General features: G+C 35.6%; 1 protein-coding gene across 4 annotated transcripts in view; it reads right to left on the reverse strand.

Moving 5' to 3' along the window:
* The window catches only part of LOC149087771 (partitioning defective 3 homolog), an 86789-nt gene that overhangs the window by 38860 nt on the left and 27838 nt on the right, over positions 1-20091 (reverse strand). For 2 of the 4 annotated variants that reach the window (XM_089231679.1, XM_089231680.1), the window contains exons 2-4: positions 8846-8950; positions 669-849; positions 413-546 (exon numbers count right to left, since the gene is read on the reverse strand). In XM_089231679.1, the coding sequence (XP_089087805.1) occupies positions 413-546; positions 669-849; positions 8846-8950 (420 nt within the window). Of the gene's footprint in view, positions 1-412; positions 547-668; positions 850-8845; positions 8951-11079; positions 11437-20091 lie in introns of those variants that run through there. The other 2 variants (XM_089231682.1, XM_089231681.1) reach the window with 2 other exon arrangements.

Here is a 20091-nt window from a genome sequence, read left to right on the forward strand (position 1 = left end):
GGGACTGTAAAAAGTTAATTTCCTTATTTTTTTTTATGTATATGACCCCCTCAAATAAATTTTAAGTAACTGTAAATGTGAGTAAATGTCATTTGAAAAATTTTTGTAACTGAAAATATGTTTCTAAAGTCAACTGTTGCAGAGATATCTGCTGTGAGCAATTTGGGACAGCCTGTATAATATTGTAAGCATACATAAAATATGAGGAAACATCGACAACTTATAGGCCATGCATTAAGCAGCTCGGCTGAACTATTGAGAAGAAAACTTTTTCATTTTAGCACCTTCATTACATATTGAACTGACTGACTGAATATGAATTAACTGACGCTATCTTTTTCATTTTGCAGATTCTTAGTCCTATAATTATCAACTTCACAGAGAATGGTAACTGCAAAAACAATTAACAAACCTCTTTGTTCTGCGAGCACTGGTTTATAACCACAGCAGTAGACCATCTCTTGCTAGGATCAGTGGTTGGTGATGATGGACAAAGATTATTCAAAGCTGGTTCACTGCCCCGTCGAACCTGCAACGGCGCTCCACCTAGTAAGAAAAAGAAAATGTTCACAACATTATGAAGGAAAAAAAAATTGATAATCTTACAGGTGATGAAAAGGAATTCAACTCATTTCTATGACTGTTTTCATGAGAAATAAAGAAATTACCAGCAGAGCCAGAATCTTCAGCTATTTCAACATCACTGTGAGCATATTGTACACTACCATGAGAACTAACTTCTACGCTGAATAAATCAGGACTACCCGTGCAAACTGAACTTGTGCTGGTCCCATCTCCGCAGTTATAATGTCCAGATAACACATCATTTTCTTCATAATCAGCTATTATCTGTAATAGTAAAAACAGAAAGTAAAAGAGCAACAATTCAAAAATGTATGCACAATAAGCAATAGTGATACCTGGGCTAACGAACACCTTGACTTACAAGTTTTTTGGCTAACAAATGTTTTAGTTTAGGGGCGGCCAACATGTTACCTATGCAGTGATTTTGTATACCAGAAATCAGGTAAAATTACTGTTGTCCTGTCTTCTTGCAATATGTCCAGCCTATTTCCATTTAAGAAGGTTAATTCTTTCCACGATATCATATACCTTTGTATGGTTCCTTATCCAAGTGATTTGTTTTCTGTCTCTCCTTGTGATGCCTAGCATACATCTTTCCATGCTCCTTTGTGTTGTCTGTAGCCTTTGTATCGTCTTGCTTGTAAGTATTCATGTTTCAGCTCCATAAGTTAGCGCTGGTAACACACACTGGTTAAACACTTTTCTTTTCCGGCATAATGGCATGTGACTCTTCAGAAGTGCTCCATCCAATCCTGATCCTCCTGTTTATTTCATTATAATGATTCCATTGTCCATGGTAATTTCTTGTGCAGGTGTACATAACTTTCTACTTCTATCTCTGTGTTGTTGAACAAGATTGTCTTCTTCAATGTAAAGGAGTTGAACTTAACTTTTGTCTTTTGCAGATTAATTTCAAACCCACCTGAATACTTGCCTTCACAAGTTCTTGTATCATTTCTGTTAGTTCATCTGGATTACTGCTGATAATAATAATGTCGTTGACAAAACGCAAATGGTTGAGAAATTCTCAATTTTTTTAAATTCCTTTCTCATCCCAATCCAGTTTTTTGAATACTTCTAAAACAGCGGTAAAGAGTTTTGGTGAGATAGTATCACCGTCTGACTCCTTTCCCAAGTTTAACCTTTGCTTTTCCTTCATCCAAACAAGTCATTGCAGTTACTTTGTCATATATTTTCTTGATGATACCATGCGATGTAAGTCTTCTCTACCCTAATTGCATCTAGAGCTTTAACAGTAGCAGATGTAAAGACAGAGTCAAACGCTTCCTCAAAATCAATGAAAGCCATATACAATGGTAATTCATATTCCTTGTGTCTCTCTGAGTTCCCTGTTTGGATGTGATCCATTGTACTAAATTCATATATCTTATAGCCTTGTAGACTTCTTTCAGCACAGGTGCTACTTCTACAAATTCTGCTTCATTTTCTTTTCTTCCTGCTCCCTTTCAACTGTTCTGATCCTGTTCTTCAAATTTGTATAGAGTATTTATAAGAATTCCTCAACAATACTAATAATTTCATTTCCATCTTTCCTTTTTAGTGCAAAAATTTCCTTTCTCCCAACACAGTTTTTGTTTCGTTGATTTTAAGCTCGTATTATCTTCCAATGCTTGTGATATTGTAAATATATTGTAAATATCACAATTAAACTTCCTTACATCTTCTGTAATCTGCTTTCGTACTGTTTTACAAAGTTCTGCATATTTCATTTTTGATTTAGGGTCATTCTTCTTAATCTGAAATTTTTTCCAGTCTTTCATCAGTTTTCGTTTCTTTTGTTATTTTCTCCACCGGTTTGATTTCTTTTCTAGTGACTTCTTTTAAGGTAGTGGTTAAAGTTCTGTTCATCGTGGTGACATCTTGTCCATCTTCAATGGTGTTATACACCTTATACAGTAAATCAAATTGGTTCTTCAGCTCTAACTGGAATTTATATCGATGTTCTTGAAGCTTTACCATATCGATGAAAGTTTTTATATTAAGTTTTGCTCTTTCCATTCTAGTGTTAAGCCTTATTCTACATCTCACCAGTCGCTTTCTTTATTTAATTTGTTGAGAACACTGCAGTCTTGGATCATATGCTTCTTATTAGATATATATAGGATGTAGTCGATCTCACTTGTTGTTCCAGTTGGGCTTCTCCAGGTCCACTTTCTTTAAGGTTTCTTCTTAAAGAACAAATTCATGATGCATAACTGTTCACTCTCTGCAAATTCGACGAGTCTGTTTCCTCTCTTGTTTCGTACACAGTAACCAGGACTTCCAACTGAGCTTTCACCATTTCTTCTCTCTCCAATTCTAGCACTGAAGTCACCCATTACTATTTTGATATATGATGGTTTCCTTTACTATTCATCTCGTTTAATTCTTCATAAAAGTCTACTTCTTTCCCAGAATAGCTTGTTGTTGGTGCATAGACTTGTATAATCTGTATCCGATATCTGTTTGATACTTGTATAATCAACTCTGAAACTATCAGATGTACTATCCAACTCAACAATGTGATTTTTCAATTTCTTATGAATGAGAAATCAATCTTACTCCATTAGTTCTTCCATTATATGTTCTTCTGTAGTAAAATACATGTCTACTGGCAAGTTGAATTTTCTCCTCCCTTTTTCTTCTTACTTCCCAGATGCCAAGGATGTCCCAATTTATTCTTTCAAGTTCTTCCAACTCCTGCAAACGATTTTCTGAAGAAAGAGACCGTCCATTATACATGGCCAAGATCATCTTATGGCAGCCAGGTCTAACCCAGAAATTCTTAGCAGCCTGTCTTGCTGGTCGCTGCTGTAACCAGGGACCACTCAGACTGCTGGGGACTGAGGTTTTCATATAAAGACTAGCCTATATGCTTTACTTTAGATACAATGACCCTCCCAATATAAAATCTGTTTTTAACCAGACGAGAAGGGGGTTGTTATATTGAGCGTTGATTGTATTTGGGTCATTCTCATGAAATTGGCCTAAATTGTGTCCCCAGCAGTTTACATTAAATATATTGTATTTAATGTTTTTTGTCTCTTTCTATTCATAATCCAGTTTCTGAAAAGTTGCCACTGTCTTTAATTTTTTCATCAATAGATTTTTAAAATTTGCTTGAACAAATTTTCATTCTTTAATACACGTCTTTCTCCTGGTTGTCCTGGTCCATTTTTCAAATTTCAAAATGATAACTTTTCATCTTAAAACAATATATATATTTTTCAGTAATATATATTTGGGACCTGTATACTTTCATATTTCATCTTTTCATAATTTTAAATATTTTTATCAATAGTTTATAGTCAAATGAAAATTTTTCACAGCGTCCCCCCCCCCCCCTGATGTTTGGAAAACATTGGTCCAAGTCCTACAACACCAGTTGCCACCTTTCAAATTTTGTATTGACAAGGTTAAGAAGAATGTAGCCCCATCCCTTGAACTTCCTTTTAAATCAATTAGAATTGTAAATTAATTCCCAAACTAGATTTATTCAAGAAAAAAGAAGCGAGTATTTTTATTAAATGTCCTTCTCCTGGCTATTTTTTTTTTTTTTTTTTGTAATTTAAAATTTTCACTTTACCCAGTTTCAGTTCATATACATCTATTATTTTTGCAACGAATTACGAATGCAACTCGTGCTCTAGCAAAACAGAGACAAATTAGAAATTTGTTGTTCCCATAAAATTCATAAAAAAAAAGAAATAAATAAAAAAATAAAAATGTAATTGACAAAAAAATTGTACAAATTGTATCAGTGCTTGTCCATGTTGAAAATAATCTACCAAAATGGATGGAACATGTTGCAATTATCAACCATTAATATCAAATTAAGTGCTAAAAGAGGCAAAATGCCTCGTCAGATTTGATATATATTTGCCTATCTCTTAATATGGATAATTTTAGTTTTTTTCACCCCATGAGTATATGACTATATTTAATCCATTAGAAGGTAAAAAGTTTCCTCAGGAATTTTTTTGGATTTTTTGGTTGACATTTTTTTTTCAGTGCACAAGGTAAGACTGTACCAAAATGAACAGTTGGGAGCCTATCTTTTTTCAATCAACACGACAAAGATATAAAACAAAAAAATGAGTTGACCATATCACATAGGGAAAAACCTACGATCTCAACTGAATCGTTTATTTCAGAAACCCCATAACTGACAAAAAATTTGAAATAGAGTTAATACTGGTTTTTTGTAGTTGATTTTTTTTTTTGATAGATGCTTCGTTTGGTGCAGAAACCCAATGAAATTTTTTTTTATACCCCCATTTTGTTTGATCATTTTTGTCGCACCAAGGTCATTTTCTGCACACGAGAGCTAATTACACAATGGCAGGCTTGTTTTATACTCATCGAGAGGTTTGTGCACTAACCCCCTTGATGGGGGTTCCCCGCAGTAGAAATTTTCTCTGCGGTCATTCGTGTCAGGAAAGTTTTCAGACAAGGACGAACCGGGTATCAAACTCACGATACCTCTAAACATCATTTGGTACTTGAGGCGAGTATCTTATCGACCTGGGCTATGCCACCCCCCCCCCCCACTTACAAAAGCAAGACAATCACTCAAAACACTGTTCCTAACAAAATCAAAATCAATTACAAATGTTCCGCCAAGTGTTTAAGACTTGGCACCAAAGTAGTTCTGAGAGTGAAATTTTGAGTAATTTTCTACTCAATGTGTGGAAAGAAAAAACATACAAGATAAGCATATTTGAAAACTGGTGGCCATGCTCATACAAGAAAACTGTCAACTCTGATTAAATGTCAGGAAGGAGCATTCAAAAGAAAAAAAAAGAATCACATTTAAAATATCTATGTACTAACACCAACTTTTCCAGGTAAACTATGGCTAAAGACAAAGTCAAGACATTCATTAATAGCTTGACTACGTCAACATTTTGTTTGAGAAAGACCACCCTCCCTCTTGAACCACCAACTACGAAAGCCTACCCTGCTGGAAAAATCCCAATCATAACAAGAAAAAAACTGATAATCTGCAAAAGCTTGATGAATACACCACAGGTTATGCCAAATTCTACAAATGATTGAGTCGGCTGACATCTGGGAAGATTCTGACTATGCACAATGGCGAATCAGATATTACATATGATTATTTTATTTCTACAAAATATCTGTAATGGAGCAAATTAAAATTCAATGTTATTAAAAAGTCAGTTTTGTTGATTTTTACCCCTAACTGAACTTATATAAATATCATAAAAATGATAAAACAGTGTTGTTTTTATTGCAGAAATCTGATAACTGCAGAGGCTGGACTTTAATTCTCCCCTTAACCTTAATGAATATATCACATTTCCATTTTATGTATAGAACTGTCCTTCATATTCACAAACTTTTTAGTAAAAAACATATGCTTTTAGTCAAGTTAGAAAGTTTTTCTTGATTATCTCAAAATTAGAAATTCTGCACTTATGGGGTTTCTGAAATAAGCGATTCAACTGAGTTCTGTACCCTGGTTTAAAAAAAAGTGTATTTTTAATTTTTTCTTATCAATTCTTCATCTCGCTGCGAAGTTATTCATCTCTTGGACTTGAGTCAACTTTTTTTTCATGATGTGCTGACGTGTATGTAATGGTTATCTTAAAATTTTGAGTGGGGTACAAGTTAAAATATTTTTCAACAGAGCGTGTAAGAAATAGTTCTCCATGTAAGCAAATGTGATTCTGGATTGAACTATCTTCACCAGTCTAGGCATCATCATAAGGTGCCATTTCAATTCAAAGGTTGGCAATCATGGCTCTCCATCCTACTCAATCTTGAGCTAGCCTCTTTAACAAACTATACTGTTGTTCACTCCACTCCTTCACATTATCTGTCTACATTCTTCTTGGTCTTCCTCTCTTGTATCATCTCATGTAACCTTCTAATATGAGTGCCATGTCCTATCCTGCAGACCCTCTTAGGATGTGTCCAGCATACCTCCACTTTCTCACTGCAGCATTTCTTATTAGACTGTCGAGATTTCCAGTTCTCCTAACTTCTTTGGTAATTTTGTCAGTCCACTTTATTTTTAACATTCTTCTGTAGCACCAAACATCAAATGCATTGATCTTCTTTTTGATTTTCTTGTTCCATGTCCAGGTTTTACATGTACACAGTAGGACAGGCCATACACAGCATCTAAAAAGTCTCGTTTTAGTTTCGTGTTTAGGTTGTTCCATATATATATATATAAGAATTCCTTAAATTTCCTAAAGGAATCTTTAGCAAGCTGAATGAATGCCAGAACTTTGACATGGGACTTATCTCATTGCCGAGATCTCTTACAGCCAAGCTTCGTGGCAGAGTCCGGAACACTTTGTGTCAAAAAAAAAAAAAAAAAAAAAAAAACATAACGTACAAGATTTTTATAGCATATTTTCCTATGACAATTGGGTACTCTCGCGATTAACAAATTTTGCGATGATTACAGACAAATGTACACATATTAGGATGGAGGTATATTTTAAAAGCAATTGCAGGGGGGCCCCTAAGCCATCTCATCTGTTATCTTACACTTGTCATATTATATATGCAGGATAAAAAAAAAAAGACGCTGAAACGAGAATCTTATTGTGAAATATAAAATATCTATTGGAGCGAGACATCTCGCTTAACACCATATTGGTGAGCAAATGGGTTTGATAACTTGCAGACTAGAAGCCAGCCTCAGTTTTACTGGGTTGAGTTCACTCGCTCCGGTGGATTTGATGAAAATATACAAAATAGAAATATTGTGTGGGGGAATATATACAATTAGGGATCACCCATGCTATCTCACTTAGCACCTTATTCGGTGAGCAACATGAATACTACGAGAATATGACATGTGTGTTGTGGACATGAAGAACTTGAATAGAGGAAAGAGCAATACACATATATATAACTGACAGGCCGAGTCGTCTCGCTCTAAACCTATTTTGGTGAGCAATGTGGGATTAGTTTAAATGGGGGATTGTCGGGAGAGAGCCTTAGCTAAGAATTATCTTCAGTCTTGTTGTTTTGGTTGACTCACTTTGGCTGGTTATATTTATTAAAGAAAAAAGAATATATAAAATAAAAACATGTAATGGTTATTATGAAACCATTTATGTCCTCCCACCTAGCACCCCCGATAAAAGAGCGGAATGGAGGACACTTGTGGTTATCACATGTACATCATTGTTACAGGAATGTCATAAAAATTCTTGTTCGGTTCCCATTAATACATGCTATATTTTGTACATGTAATAGTTATGTATTAGTAACGGCACTCATGTGGATATGGTTTTTACTGTTGTTTTTATGTATTTCTGTTCCCCCCCCCCCCATATATTTTTGTAAAACTTAAAACATTATTTTAAAAATCTGGTGTACAGATTTTTTGTTTTTCGTTGGTGTGTATATATATATTTGACAAGGCTTGTAATCCTTGCTGCTGTGTTTTTGTTTTTATTTGAGTGAACCATTGTTTTCTATTGCTTTCAGACTATTTGTACATGTGTAAATGCTTTGTAAATTTGCACTCTGTGACATAGTGAACTGGAGTACCCCACCATACTGCAGGCACATGTCTGTTCAGTGGCATTTCCATTTGTGTGGATATATAAGGAATGGGCCATATTCTTTAGCAAGCTGAATTATCCTTCTTACTTTCATAATACTTCTTCCATCATTTGTTATTTATCTTCCTAGGTATATGAATTCATCCACTATTGATGTGAACTGAATTTATCCACTATTTCAAATATTTTATTTTCTAAAGTAAAATTATTTCCTTCTCTTTCCTTAAAAATCACGATTTTTATTTTCTTTGTATTTATTTTGATGCCAAAATCTTTTTCTACTATCTTCATTAGTCCAGGTATCACTCACTGTACCAGGGTTTGAGCTAGATAAAAAATTCCTTTTGGAAAAAAGCGAAAATAGGGAGAAAAGTTTTAGCAAAATACTACAAAGCTAATGTAATAATTGATGGTTGGATGTCTACTCATTGCTAACATCCTGTACACATTTTTGCGAAAGTAGCTACCACTTTTTTCACATTCTAAGATTTTCTTTCTCATTTTGTGAAAAATACGACTGTAGCTGAAACCCTGCACTGTACATTATCATAAATATTTACTATTATACAGATTCCCCCTTTTTTTAAGTTCCTTAAATTCCTTCAGAAGAAATGCTCAATTAAACAGTTATTCTAACACTCTACCACAGATGAAATAGAAAAAAATTAAAAGTGATTAAGAAAGAAAATTTTGATTTGCAGACAAACCTGTTCTCTGTCATCCACCACATCACTGAGGCAATCGTCTGGAAAAAGTATACCATCATCCCTCGAGCTCTTTAAGTTACGTATCCTTACAATGGCAGATGAGGGCTAAAATTTAAAAATAAAAAGCATATACATCAATATTGCTTGAATGCCATCGTGAAACAAATTCCACTATTAAAAATTTAAAATGTGCAGCTAATAACTTGTTCTTTTATATCAACTTACTCATGAAATTTTACCCTGAATTTGAAAAAATACGTTGCTTTAGCACTTATTGTTTTCATCAGGGCTTAACAAATCCCAGGCACCAGCTCGTCACAGTGACTAAAAAAATTGGTATTGACATCCAAAATTTTCTTTATGTTTATTAAATTGAAGACTGAGGAAGACAACTAAAAAATTTTGAGATGTTAGCACGACTACCAACATAAAAAAGTTTCAAAAAGTCCTAGAAAAGCTAGAAAAAAGTTTGAAAATTTTTTTGTGAGGAAAAAGGTGACTGGCTCTTAAAAATTTTGACTAGTGCCTAGTTTTTTTTTTGATTAGCCAAGTCCTGGTTTTCATGTATTATGACATGCACTTTGCTTCATAGGGGGTTCGTGCCCCTGTAGTGGCGGAGAGGAAATTTTTTTAAAAATCAGTGTATCCCTATATAAATAGCCAGTTTCTCAGTATATCTTGTAGGTATGATCTGCCTTTAAAACTGTTCTCTTTTATTTAGCACCGGACCTGACGAATCCCAGGCACCAGATCATCATGGCAACCAAAAATTAGTGCTGGCACTTAAAATTTTTTGTCTGTGATTATTGAATGGCATTTGAGTAAAATTTTTTTTTCAAAATTTATGTCAGCATGAATACTAACATGAGAAGGAGTCAATAAGTCCTGCAAAAGTAGTAGTGAAAAGTTTTTTTGGACCGTTTTCCTTATCAACAAAAAAAATGATTGACTTCTGAAAAATTTGGCTGGCACCTAGATTTTGTTTCGATTTTTCAAGCCCAGATTTAGCACAATCAAATTTAACAAAAAACAATTTAACAAATCACCAGAAATACATATTTATTCATAATGATCTGAAATAAATTCCAAATATTTTCAGTACTGAATCTCAACTTGAAAAAATATGTATAAAAACGAATTTGATAAAAAAAATTTTTTTGATTCTTCAAAAGAAATGAGATATATCAGTCAGAATGATTAAACACGATCTATCCATTAATGCCTTTAAAAATTTGAAGATAAAAGTATTCTAGAATAATGGAAAAAAAAAAACAGGATGTCATTTGTTTTTAGAGTGATCAGGACAAAAAATATATTACAGCTTTTCTTCCTATCAGCAGAAAAAGATAATCTTATTGCATCATGCATATGTTTCTTATCATATAGAGTAAATGGAGAGCGCACAAAAGAGAATTTATCTCCCTGCTCAGCTGAGATCACTATCATTAGAGATTTTGATAAATAAAAAAAACAGCTCATCTTCACAGGGCATAGAAAATGAGTAATATACAGAAAAAACCAAAGCATGGATACAATTTGAATAACATTCACAGACACAATATAACACAAAACTTTAACTGGAACTTGTATAAAATCCCACAGTCTTGAAAAATTCTATTTTTCTTTTTAGAAAATTAATTAGCATCTTTCTTCAAAGATATTTGAATTTCCAAGCAAAGGAAAAAAAAAAAAAAAATCCAACTTAATCAGTCTAACGAATCTGTTTAATTCATTCAACTGATGTTCTTGAGAAAAAGTGATGCAGTTAGAAAATAAAAACATGATTGATTCTGCATTTATTTTCTCATACAACCAAATTCATAACGCTTTCCTCATAGAGATTTAATATGTAATCGTTTTGTTTTAAAATCTGAAACCTAACAAGAAAAACGAAAAATCTGAGAAAATTCTACTGCTTTTCCATCTAATGATAAGATTGTGGAATATTTGCACAGATATTCTACATCATATTCAACATTAAATAAGAAAAATTTAAGTAATCAAAATCCTTCATGCTGGTTTTGTTTTGCAACAATAAATGTAAGTTCTTTCGATAGTCCTCTTTTATGTGAGTTAGTCTACTATTACCATTTGTCAATTTTTATGCAAATAAAACTAATTCTCGTGAATATTCCGATACTCGAACACGCCCTCGTTTCAATCATGCCACGAAGCAGGCGAACGTGCTATTTAAAAACTGAAAAATTAAAAAAAGAAAAACAAAACAGATCTACCTGTAGCACGTCCAACCCGACTTCGGCCCGACGAATACTGTATTTGTCGGCCCGGCCAAACAGCCTACCGAGAGACCGGGCCATGCTATTCCACCAAGGGTAACCATATCATCACTACGGACCCACAGAAATTCACATGCAACACACACAAGCAAGCAGCAGCATTTTATTTATGACTGCTTAACTACTATGTTATGAACATCCACAGAGGAGAAGAAGCTTTTCCTTCCTTTACGAAATAATGCAATAAAAAAAAATAATAAACCCGTCTTCTAGCAGTGGCGTACGTACTCCTCGTTCTGCGGCAGGCATCAAACCACCTATGCATGACCGAAACCTTTTTCCACCATACTACGCGAAATACGGCGGTGGCGGGTTGCCATATGCGAGGTTTCCAAACATCGGCGGAATATAATTCGGGAATTATCACCGAAACGGCTGTCGCCAATGACCGAGAAAAGGGGAGAGGGCGTTTTTTGTCTGTCATATCTGCGCACGTAAGAAATGAAGTAATATTAAGCGTCAGTTCTATGCTGATTACGATTAGAAAAAAAAAATGTCACAATCGCGATTTTTACCGGTGAGAAAAAAAAAAAGCCGGGAAATTTGTCACAAACTTTATATCGAAGGCCCAATTCAAAAAGTCAACAATTCAGAAAATTTCATTTGTGAGTTATGCAAGCCATAAGTGGAAAATGATTATACATATTTCAAAACAGCAAAAACTGCTTATACGCTCACTACTGTAATGGATCCGAATGTGAACCAAAGTGAATCTTTAATACGCAGAATTTTTATTTGCCTTTCTGAACTAGGCCGTCGATATAATTCTTAAACATCTAGACTTTAAGAATCGATTGAATTAGCTGATTTGAACCTTGTCTGTTCTCTGAACTTTGGAATCCTTTCTTTTTTACAAATTAAGTAAAGAAATTTTTTATTTCAAGATATCCAAAAAAAATTTTTATTTTTATTTTTTCTATTCATCACAGAAACCATTAAATTCATCACTCATCTGATACATCACATGAACTAGTTCACTATCATCAGAGTCACTACCATTGTAAATTGCAAGGGAACTGAGTAATTTGTTAATGTGTATAATACTATCCATGTATATAAAAACCACATGCCTATTTTTAAGACCCAATTTTCGGCAATAAAGCCGAAACTTTAAACGTTAAAACTGTTAAACACGTTAAAATACCGTAATAATGTAAAAACAAGTTTATAATTTTCTCATCAAAGCTGACGAATAAAAAAATATCTACACTTCGAACATTCAAACATGTCTTGACATCCACCGAAGACCCACCAAAGCGTCTTTATTGTGTGACGTGACAACATAAGCCATTTCAAATGCAAATTAAATCAACTTCAGAGGCGATATTAACAAACACGTTTCTGTACCCTCGAGCAAAAAAGATGTTATTATGAGACAACAGGACGCCATTGAAGTACAACGAACGAATAAGATGATTGACAACGTCACGCGTCAAGTGTCAATTGACATTAAACAAAATGAATTAATCCGGGGGGGGGGGCTTGAAACAATACGATTAACGTTAACACACTATCGACAAGCCTGTGACCGATAAAGGAGGAATTCAGTTCGAGACCTTCTTTCTAGAACAACCGGCTTGAACAATCACTTCTTTTTTTACCTCGAGAAAAGAAATAAATAAATAACGTATTCTGAATTGAATGACGGCGAGGGCCGATAACATGTATAATGATTCAATAACGATACATTCTGTGCGTGAAGTCGATGGAAAATAAATTTCAAGCGGCAATTTTGTCTGCGAGTTCAGAAAATCAAAATTACCTAATTTGACAAGCGAATCCTTTCATGAAGATACAATGGAAAAATAATGACGATTATTCACGCTGAATCTTCGAATATCAGCAATGCAGGGTTCCGTAGTGGGAAAAATAAAAAGAGGCGTTCGTGGGAGAGGGATTAAAAGAAAAAACTCAGCAGAACATAAGAACAAAAATTGATTCTATACAGCAGGGGTGGCTCTACGGCGCCGCACGGGTCATTTCTAAGAAATAGGTATTGGACGACAAAAATTTTCTGTGTGCGCTTGCTGAATTGGAATCTGAGAACAGCACAAAACTTTGGGAATTTATATCACAGCGTATCTACCAACGCCACCACAAAGTCAAAAGAAACATTTTTTTACCTGTTTTTTTTTTGGAGAAAATGTTTGGCTCCTAAAAAATTGCTCTGGATCCTACATATTTTTGCGATTTGTCATGCCCTGCATTAAGGTTCAAAGTCTGAATGTATTGGAGAGAATGAAACGTTGAAGTGTGTCAATATATTGACAGTGACATACCCACAGTCAGGTTATTTCAGGTGTGGCTTAGATGCCTGAGGAGCACCGAAAATATTTTTCGCTCGCTTAAAAATTCTTCCTCGGCCACCCCTGTTATACAGACTGAAATTCGTACAGCGTGACCACCCTACTCTCTTTCACAATGTAACATAATTTCAAAAACTACAAATGAATCCAACTTTCATGTTATCAGTTCAAAGACCTTCAGCTCAGACATATATATTTATTCATTCATACCGAAGCCTCTGAAACAAAAATACTTATTTTGAAAGATGCGCCCTGGCAAAAGAGTAAAAAATCGAATTGCATAATGGTTTTTTCGCTGGTACTTCGTATAGCCATATAAAGCTTTTAACCTCCACTAAAGATGGGAGCTGGAATACGTCAAAAAATTATTCAGGTTCAGCAGTTAGTTACACGACGCATGAAATAAATAGACAGGCCAGTGAAGAAGATAAAGATGAATAAGGCGTCCTTGGGAAATAGGCGAGACGGTTTTTACATATTTCCCAAGCGGAAAAGAAGCCAGAATTGAGTCCTCTCACATCACAGAAGCCAAGAAAATCGCCCTTCGTTCATAGTCCACAAAAGTACCACCACGTTCCACGCCGCCTGCGCAGCAGCACATGCATATGTATCCAGAGATGCAAGCGCAGCGCATGAGAGCGAGAAGAGCAAAGGAAAAGAGAAATGACATTTACACACACATACACACGTATAAAAAAGCCTTAAACTTTGAGAGGGGAGAAAACCGGCATACCATTGTGAGAACGGCATGACGTCTATCTATGAAAGAAATAAGAAACAGGTATACCAATGAAGAGCATCAAATGAAGCAGAATATATTGGAAGGAAGTGAGACGCATAAAAAGAAATGAGAGATTCTCCTTTCCCTTTCGAATTCATTTCGATTTTTCTTTTCTTCTTTGCTATCAACTTTTCAGCAATATTAAGACGTAGGAAATTCCTATTCGAATTGGCATCACTCGCGTCACAAGCGTTTACGTTGTAGTAATAATGTCCGTCCGTCTCAACCGGTTCTGCTGTAAGGTAGAAGATCTTAATTATTGTTTGTGAGTTGCTATATTATGTGAAGCTGCTCCAGCTTTTTCGTCTTTATTGTTTCTGCTCAGCATTACATGATTTTCATCTCCCAGATGTTGAGCTGAAAAATTCTCCGATACAGTAATACGCCGAGTTGCGTGAATTCGGACTTCAGCGATTTTCTTTGAAAAATGCGCATTTATGAAATTCGATCGAACACAATCACGGGGTTATTGCTGAGACAATAGAGATTATTAAATGATTATCAAGTAGGAATTGTGTTATTAGATCGGAACATCATACGTAATTAAACTGTACTGATTTTTGAGAGACTACAAGGATGAAAACTTTGCCTTTATGTAGAAATTTAATTCCAACACTTGTGTGCAAAAATGACAGATACCATACAAGGTCACAATTTCATACTGTTTTCTTGACTTCAAAAATTTACTCAACTTATTTCTTTCGATTATCTAACTTCTAAGTCAACTTCATGGTTCATCTGCGGCTGTCCAGAATATAGTTTGGTAGATATTTTCACTTACAAAAGAACTACTTCACATAGTATAAATAGGCACGCAAAATATTTGTAGCTCACCACGAAACTCCTACCAGCGACGACACACACTTTGAGAACTTCTGGGTCAAGGTGTTATCAAAGCATTCAACACACATGACTTTCATTCGCATTGATTTTATTTGACAAAACTTTTTTAAGGACAAAATTGCTGTCATAAAAATCAAGTAAAATTTTATGAAGTCACAGAAAATTACCATAGTGGTATTGTACACCTGTAGTAACCAGGAAAAACAACGCGCTTTTCGTAAATTTTGCCGCTACAATTGACTAATATTCATATGTGGCTTATGCAAAATCGTACCTCGGGTTACCGTCAGTCCCTCCTGTCGGATAACTTCGGGCCATCACTGAATTTAGTTTTTACTCCGACAGTGTGCTGCGTATTTCGTTTACAATAAATATTTTTAAAAATATTACACAGACAAAAATACCATTCTGATGTATTCAGATGAAAAAAAAAATTTATATTAATATAATCAGAATTTTTAAGCGTTTATATTCCCGGATAGAAATGTACATCCTGTCATTACATATCAATGTCATATCTTGTCTGTCATCATTTTGCGAATTTAAAATTCCAATGCAAGACGTGGGGGGGGGGGAGGGGGAGAGCATAATTTCAGATTTTATTCAACGATACCTTGAACGTATTTATAGTATATTTCACTTAGGAAATCATACCCAACCTCGACATGTTTCATTGAAAACTTTCCTTTTAATCGAAAGTGAGGGCTGAAAAAAAAAAAAAAAAAAATCAAGAAAACAAATATATGCGTATTAAAATCTAACATTCACCACCTACTTCCTGTGGATTTTTTTTAGATTTCTGCATAAAACCATGGGTCCGTTCAGAGGAAGTTATACTGAACAAGGAAAAGAAAACAGGGAAAATGAACGAAACATAGGTGGATTTTTTCTTCTTCAAAACAATCACATCTACTTGTGGAATTTTTAATGTTTCCGAGACTTGAGAAGACTTCGATTGCTGACCCTTGAGAAGGAAACGTAAATAACATCAAGGTGACAAAGTGACGGTGATTGTTTATCTTACACGTAAAACATAAGATTCAGTTCGCAGCAATCACTACAGTGTGATCGCGGCATTGTTAGTTCAACACGTTATATACACACAAACAGCTAAAACAAATAAACTATAGGCGAAGAACTCATTCCTACGCAGATAAGAATCCCGTAAATAATATGGCGACACATTCGCGAGACATGCTCAAGAAACTGATGTCACGATTCAGGAGTTGATGATTCAATGCAAAACCAGCACAGTAAAACTAAAAGAATCTCAAAAAGCAAAGGGATTATCTGGAATCTCCAGATATTGCAATTCATTTCTCTCTCTTTCCCCAGCACCTTCTTCCCTTCTCTGATGAAGAGCTCATCTTTTACCTACTATATGCACAGTCTCGTGTAACAAAATTTTACAAATTTGATGGCTTATAATTTTAGACGTTACTGCACTATCAAAATGAAGTGCCTACGTAAAAAAGGAGGAGAAATGAAAGTTTCGAACAATATGTACTATATTAGGCATACATGCTCAACTCGTGGTCCTCGGAGTCATCCAATTTGGCCCGCAGCGTCAAACCTAATTTTGTAAAAATAAACTAAGCGGCTTGTTTCCAGATGACAAGTGACCCCACACGGTGAAGTTACACATTACTTAAGCAACCAGCAGCATCTTTAGAGATCACTCAAGTCACCTGAAGCATATTAACAGATGTGTGTGACCCCACACGGTGCAGTTCTTCATCTGAATGGTTCGCAGCACATTTTCAGATCACTTAAGTAACCTGCGACGAATTTAGAGATCACTAAGTCACCAGCGGCACAGTGACCGATTACTTAAGCAGCTCGCGGCATATTTCCAGATCAATTAAATGGCAGTGACACGTTTTCAAACTAATGAAGTGGTCCGCACACTACAAAAGATTAAGTATCCTTGATATAAGGCGTTAAGGATCCAAAAATAAAAGGGGTTTGAATTTTTCACCTCGGCATTTTTACGTGTATAGAAATCTGACGAAAATTAAGGGACGACGACGCTGTATGTGTGTGTCAGCTTCCCCCCTCCCCTTAATTTTCTTCTCTCAAAATTTCCATCGGATAAAGTCGAGGCACAGTCATGTCCAGCCTGACCCAATACGTTCCATGGGCGAGTAGTGTGGCCGCTCCACCACTGACAATGATAGTCAAATGTTGGAGGCTGGAAGGTTGGTCGAAGAGAACGACCAGTATCTTACAGCCCCCCCCCCCAAATAGTAAAAGGGGGTCACCTTCCCGATCTTCAAATCCATGTGGCCACACATTAGTAGAAGAACGACGGTTTGTTGGTACAACACGGAGTGTGTTCTGAAAGCAGATATTCGCCAAGGAACATTGGGCCAGTGTTTAGCCAGCATATGCCGCTGGTGCTTCATTGCAGCAGGGGGAAGAAAATGTTTGCGAATTGCTATTGGACCAAGCTGGACACGAGTGTGGATCTAGCTTAAGCATAGTGTCACGCGATCAAGTGATGATGGGGAAAGTAATATACTCAGCTAATTTTTAAGGGGAGAAAGAAAACACGTGTAAAATAATTGAAGTTTGAGAACTTGCAGTTGAGAATACAGTCGCGTAAACTTGACAGCCGGAGGGCGAAGAAGCGGATCAGCAAGTTATTTATGGGTTTCGGATCCCAAGAAATCCCATAGGAAGTCGATTCACCCATGTCGTCTAGTTCACGATCGAGTTCTCTAATTTTATCGGATCCACGTTATTATACCAACACAGGCCAAAAATTTTCCCACGTGAGAAATTTTCTAAATGAAAACATTTTCTGCTTCTCATTTGATAGTGTTTTCTCTTAATACTCAGGGCAATCAGTAAAAATAAAGTTGTAGGCAGCTAATTTATATAGTCACATAGGTCATGTCTGAAGAGGATGGCTGTCTCGAATTGATTATTGTGCACCCCTGAGCAATTTATGCAAGTCAGGGCATGATAAATCGGGATAAAATCTAGTAACCAGCCAACTATGCTTGACTAGGAGAGTAAATCATTTTTTTTTCTAGATAAAAATAGCCCAAAATTTATTTCTTTCAACTTTTCTCGAACACAGTAACTCTCTTCTATGTTGTGAGATAAGCTGAATTTCACAACTTTTCTGCTGTCCCCATACTGTAATTTAGTAATCACACACGAAAAATTTTAAGTGCCAATACAGATTTCTCAGTCGTCATGGGGACCTAGGATCTGCCAAGCCCTGATATGTTGCATGTGTCTTTAGGTGCCACATTTTATCTCCTAAAGACGAAACATATAACGAATGAATAACCTAATGATTTGAAATTTAAATATTATAAAGTCGTATTATTTGCGGCGAGATTTTTCGAAATGTAATGAATATGAAACAAAATTTGCAATAAAAAATGTGCAGAAATTCACAGGAGTGGGCGGGGGGGGGGGAGATTCTTGTAAGGAAAAATGGAATTTTTCGAATCATTTAGTTCTTGATCAATCGTCGAAAAAAAAGGATAACTTAATTCCATAACTTAATTAACTTCACCAAACCCTAAATGAGCCTGATCATTATTTCTGTTCAACACCAAACATTTCAAATACGGCTTTTATTTTAGTTCTGTCGGAGAGAGCTCCCGCGTTAGTGTTTAACAGGTAAAAGAAGAGAGGAAGTTACCGATCAAACACCTATTTCGGGGGGTGGGAGCGGCTCAAAGTTGGGGAATCATGGAAAATCAACTGACCACAGTCGTTTTGTAACTGGTGAGGACGTAATTTTTATAATACTGTATAAAAATAGATGTGTTGTGATGCATTTCTAACAAGTGAAAGTATCGAGCAAATGTCACGTGTAATATAACAAATATCAAAAATAATAACAGAAAAAGTCAAAAGTTGAGGATCAATAACATTCTCTAATAAAATTTAATTACTTTACACCGCCCACCAGTAGGGAAATCCGGACGCTGCTTTTAAAAAAAACTGCTCAACCCCTGGTTTCCTTTTTTTTTAATAGGAAACATCAAAGCAGAACTGATGAACGCGTGGATCGAGGTAGACGCACGCGCGTGACGAAATGCGGTTTCTGCCCCGGGGCAAAAAACAATTTTTTCCCCCTCTTCACCATTATAAACTTGCCAGCGGTTACCAGACAAGAAACCAAATCAACAGGTTCAACTTTTTCTTTTATGCGGGAAATCGTCGAAATTTGAATTACGAAGCGGATGGATCGTCACAGATGGTCGGACGCACAAACACGCCGAACAAAAAAAACCCAGGGTGTGCGATTGCCGATGAATGCGCATTTAATATGGTTCCAGACGCAAACATAACGCGACAGTTCAGTAAGATATTGATCCGAAACAAACCATTATGCTATATCCCTCGTCAATGCTGCGAAAAAAAATGAAATAGGTAGTAGTAATAATGAATTTAATGGATGGGTTTTCACGTTATGGTCTCAAAGATTCCCGGATTATATCGAGAAGAAATGTTTCCTTTCAATGAAATGCTTCATTTCAATAAATAATCGCCGGTGATATTGGTATGTACAGAACATAAAAATAAATAAAAATGAAAGTAGAAAAAAAATGCACACACAAGCATCTAATTAAATCTTATGAAAAAGTAACAGTATCTCTGTCATTGTCCCACAGATCCTGACCATAACGTAACAAGAAAAACAAGCTGAAAATGCGTAGATTACACCAACAGCATATAGCGGTCACAAAGTTCTTCATAAGTTGAAATATTGTCGTGACGGACAGTAATCAGACCGTGACCAGCGTCCAGTAGGTAAATACGAGAAAGAAGTCATCAAGTCATAGAAACCGAAAAGTCCTTAGAAAATAATAAGAATAAAAGGCGAACAGCTTGACGCTAGCGATGCGAGAAGCCATTGACCAAATGTAGGTTAGTATACAACATTCCGTAGTCTCAAGTCGTATAATAGTAACACGCTACCACCAGACAGAAATAGTCACGTAAATAGCCGTAAGAAAGTGAAACACTGGACGAATCTAATGGTGGAGTTAA

Source organism: Pholcus phalangioides, unplaced genomic scaffold, assembly GCF_987345545.1.
Source record: "Pholcus phalangioides strain wild (caught in Gottingen) unplaced genomic scaffold, Ppha-v1.0 ptg000004l_1, whole genome shotgun sequence".
Taxonomy (NCBI): Eukaryota; Metazoa; Arthropoda; class Arachnida; order Araneae; family Pholcidae; genus Pholcus; species Pholcus phalangioides.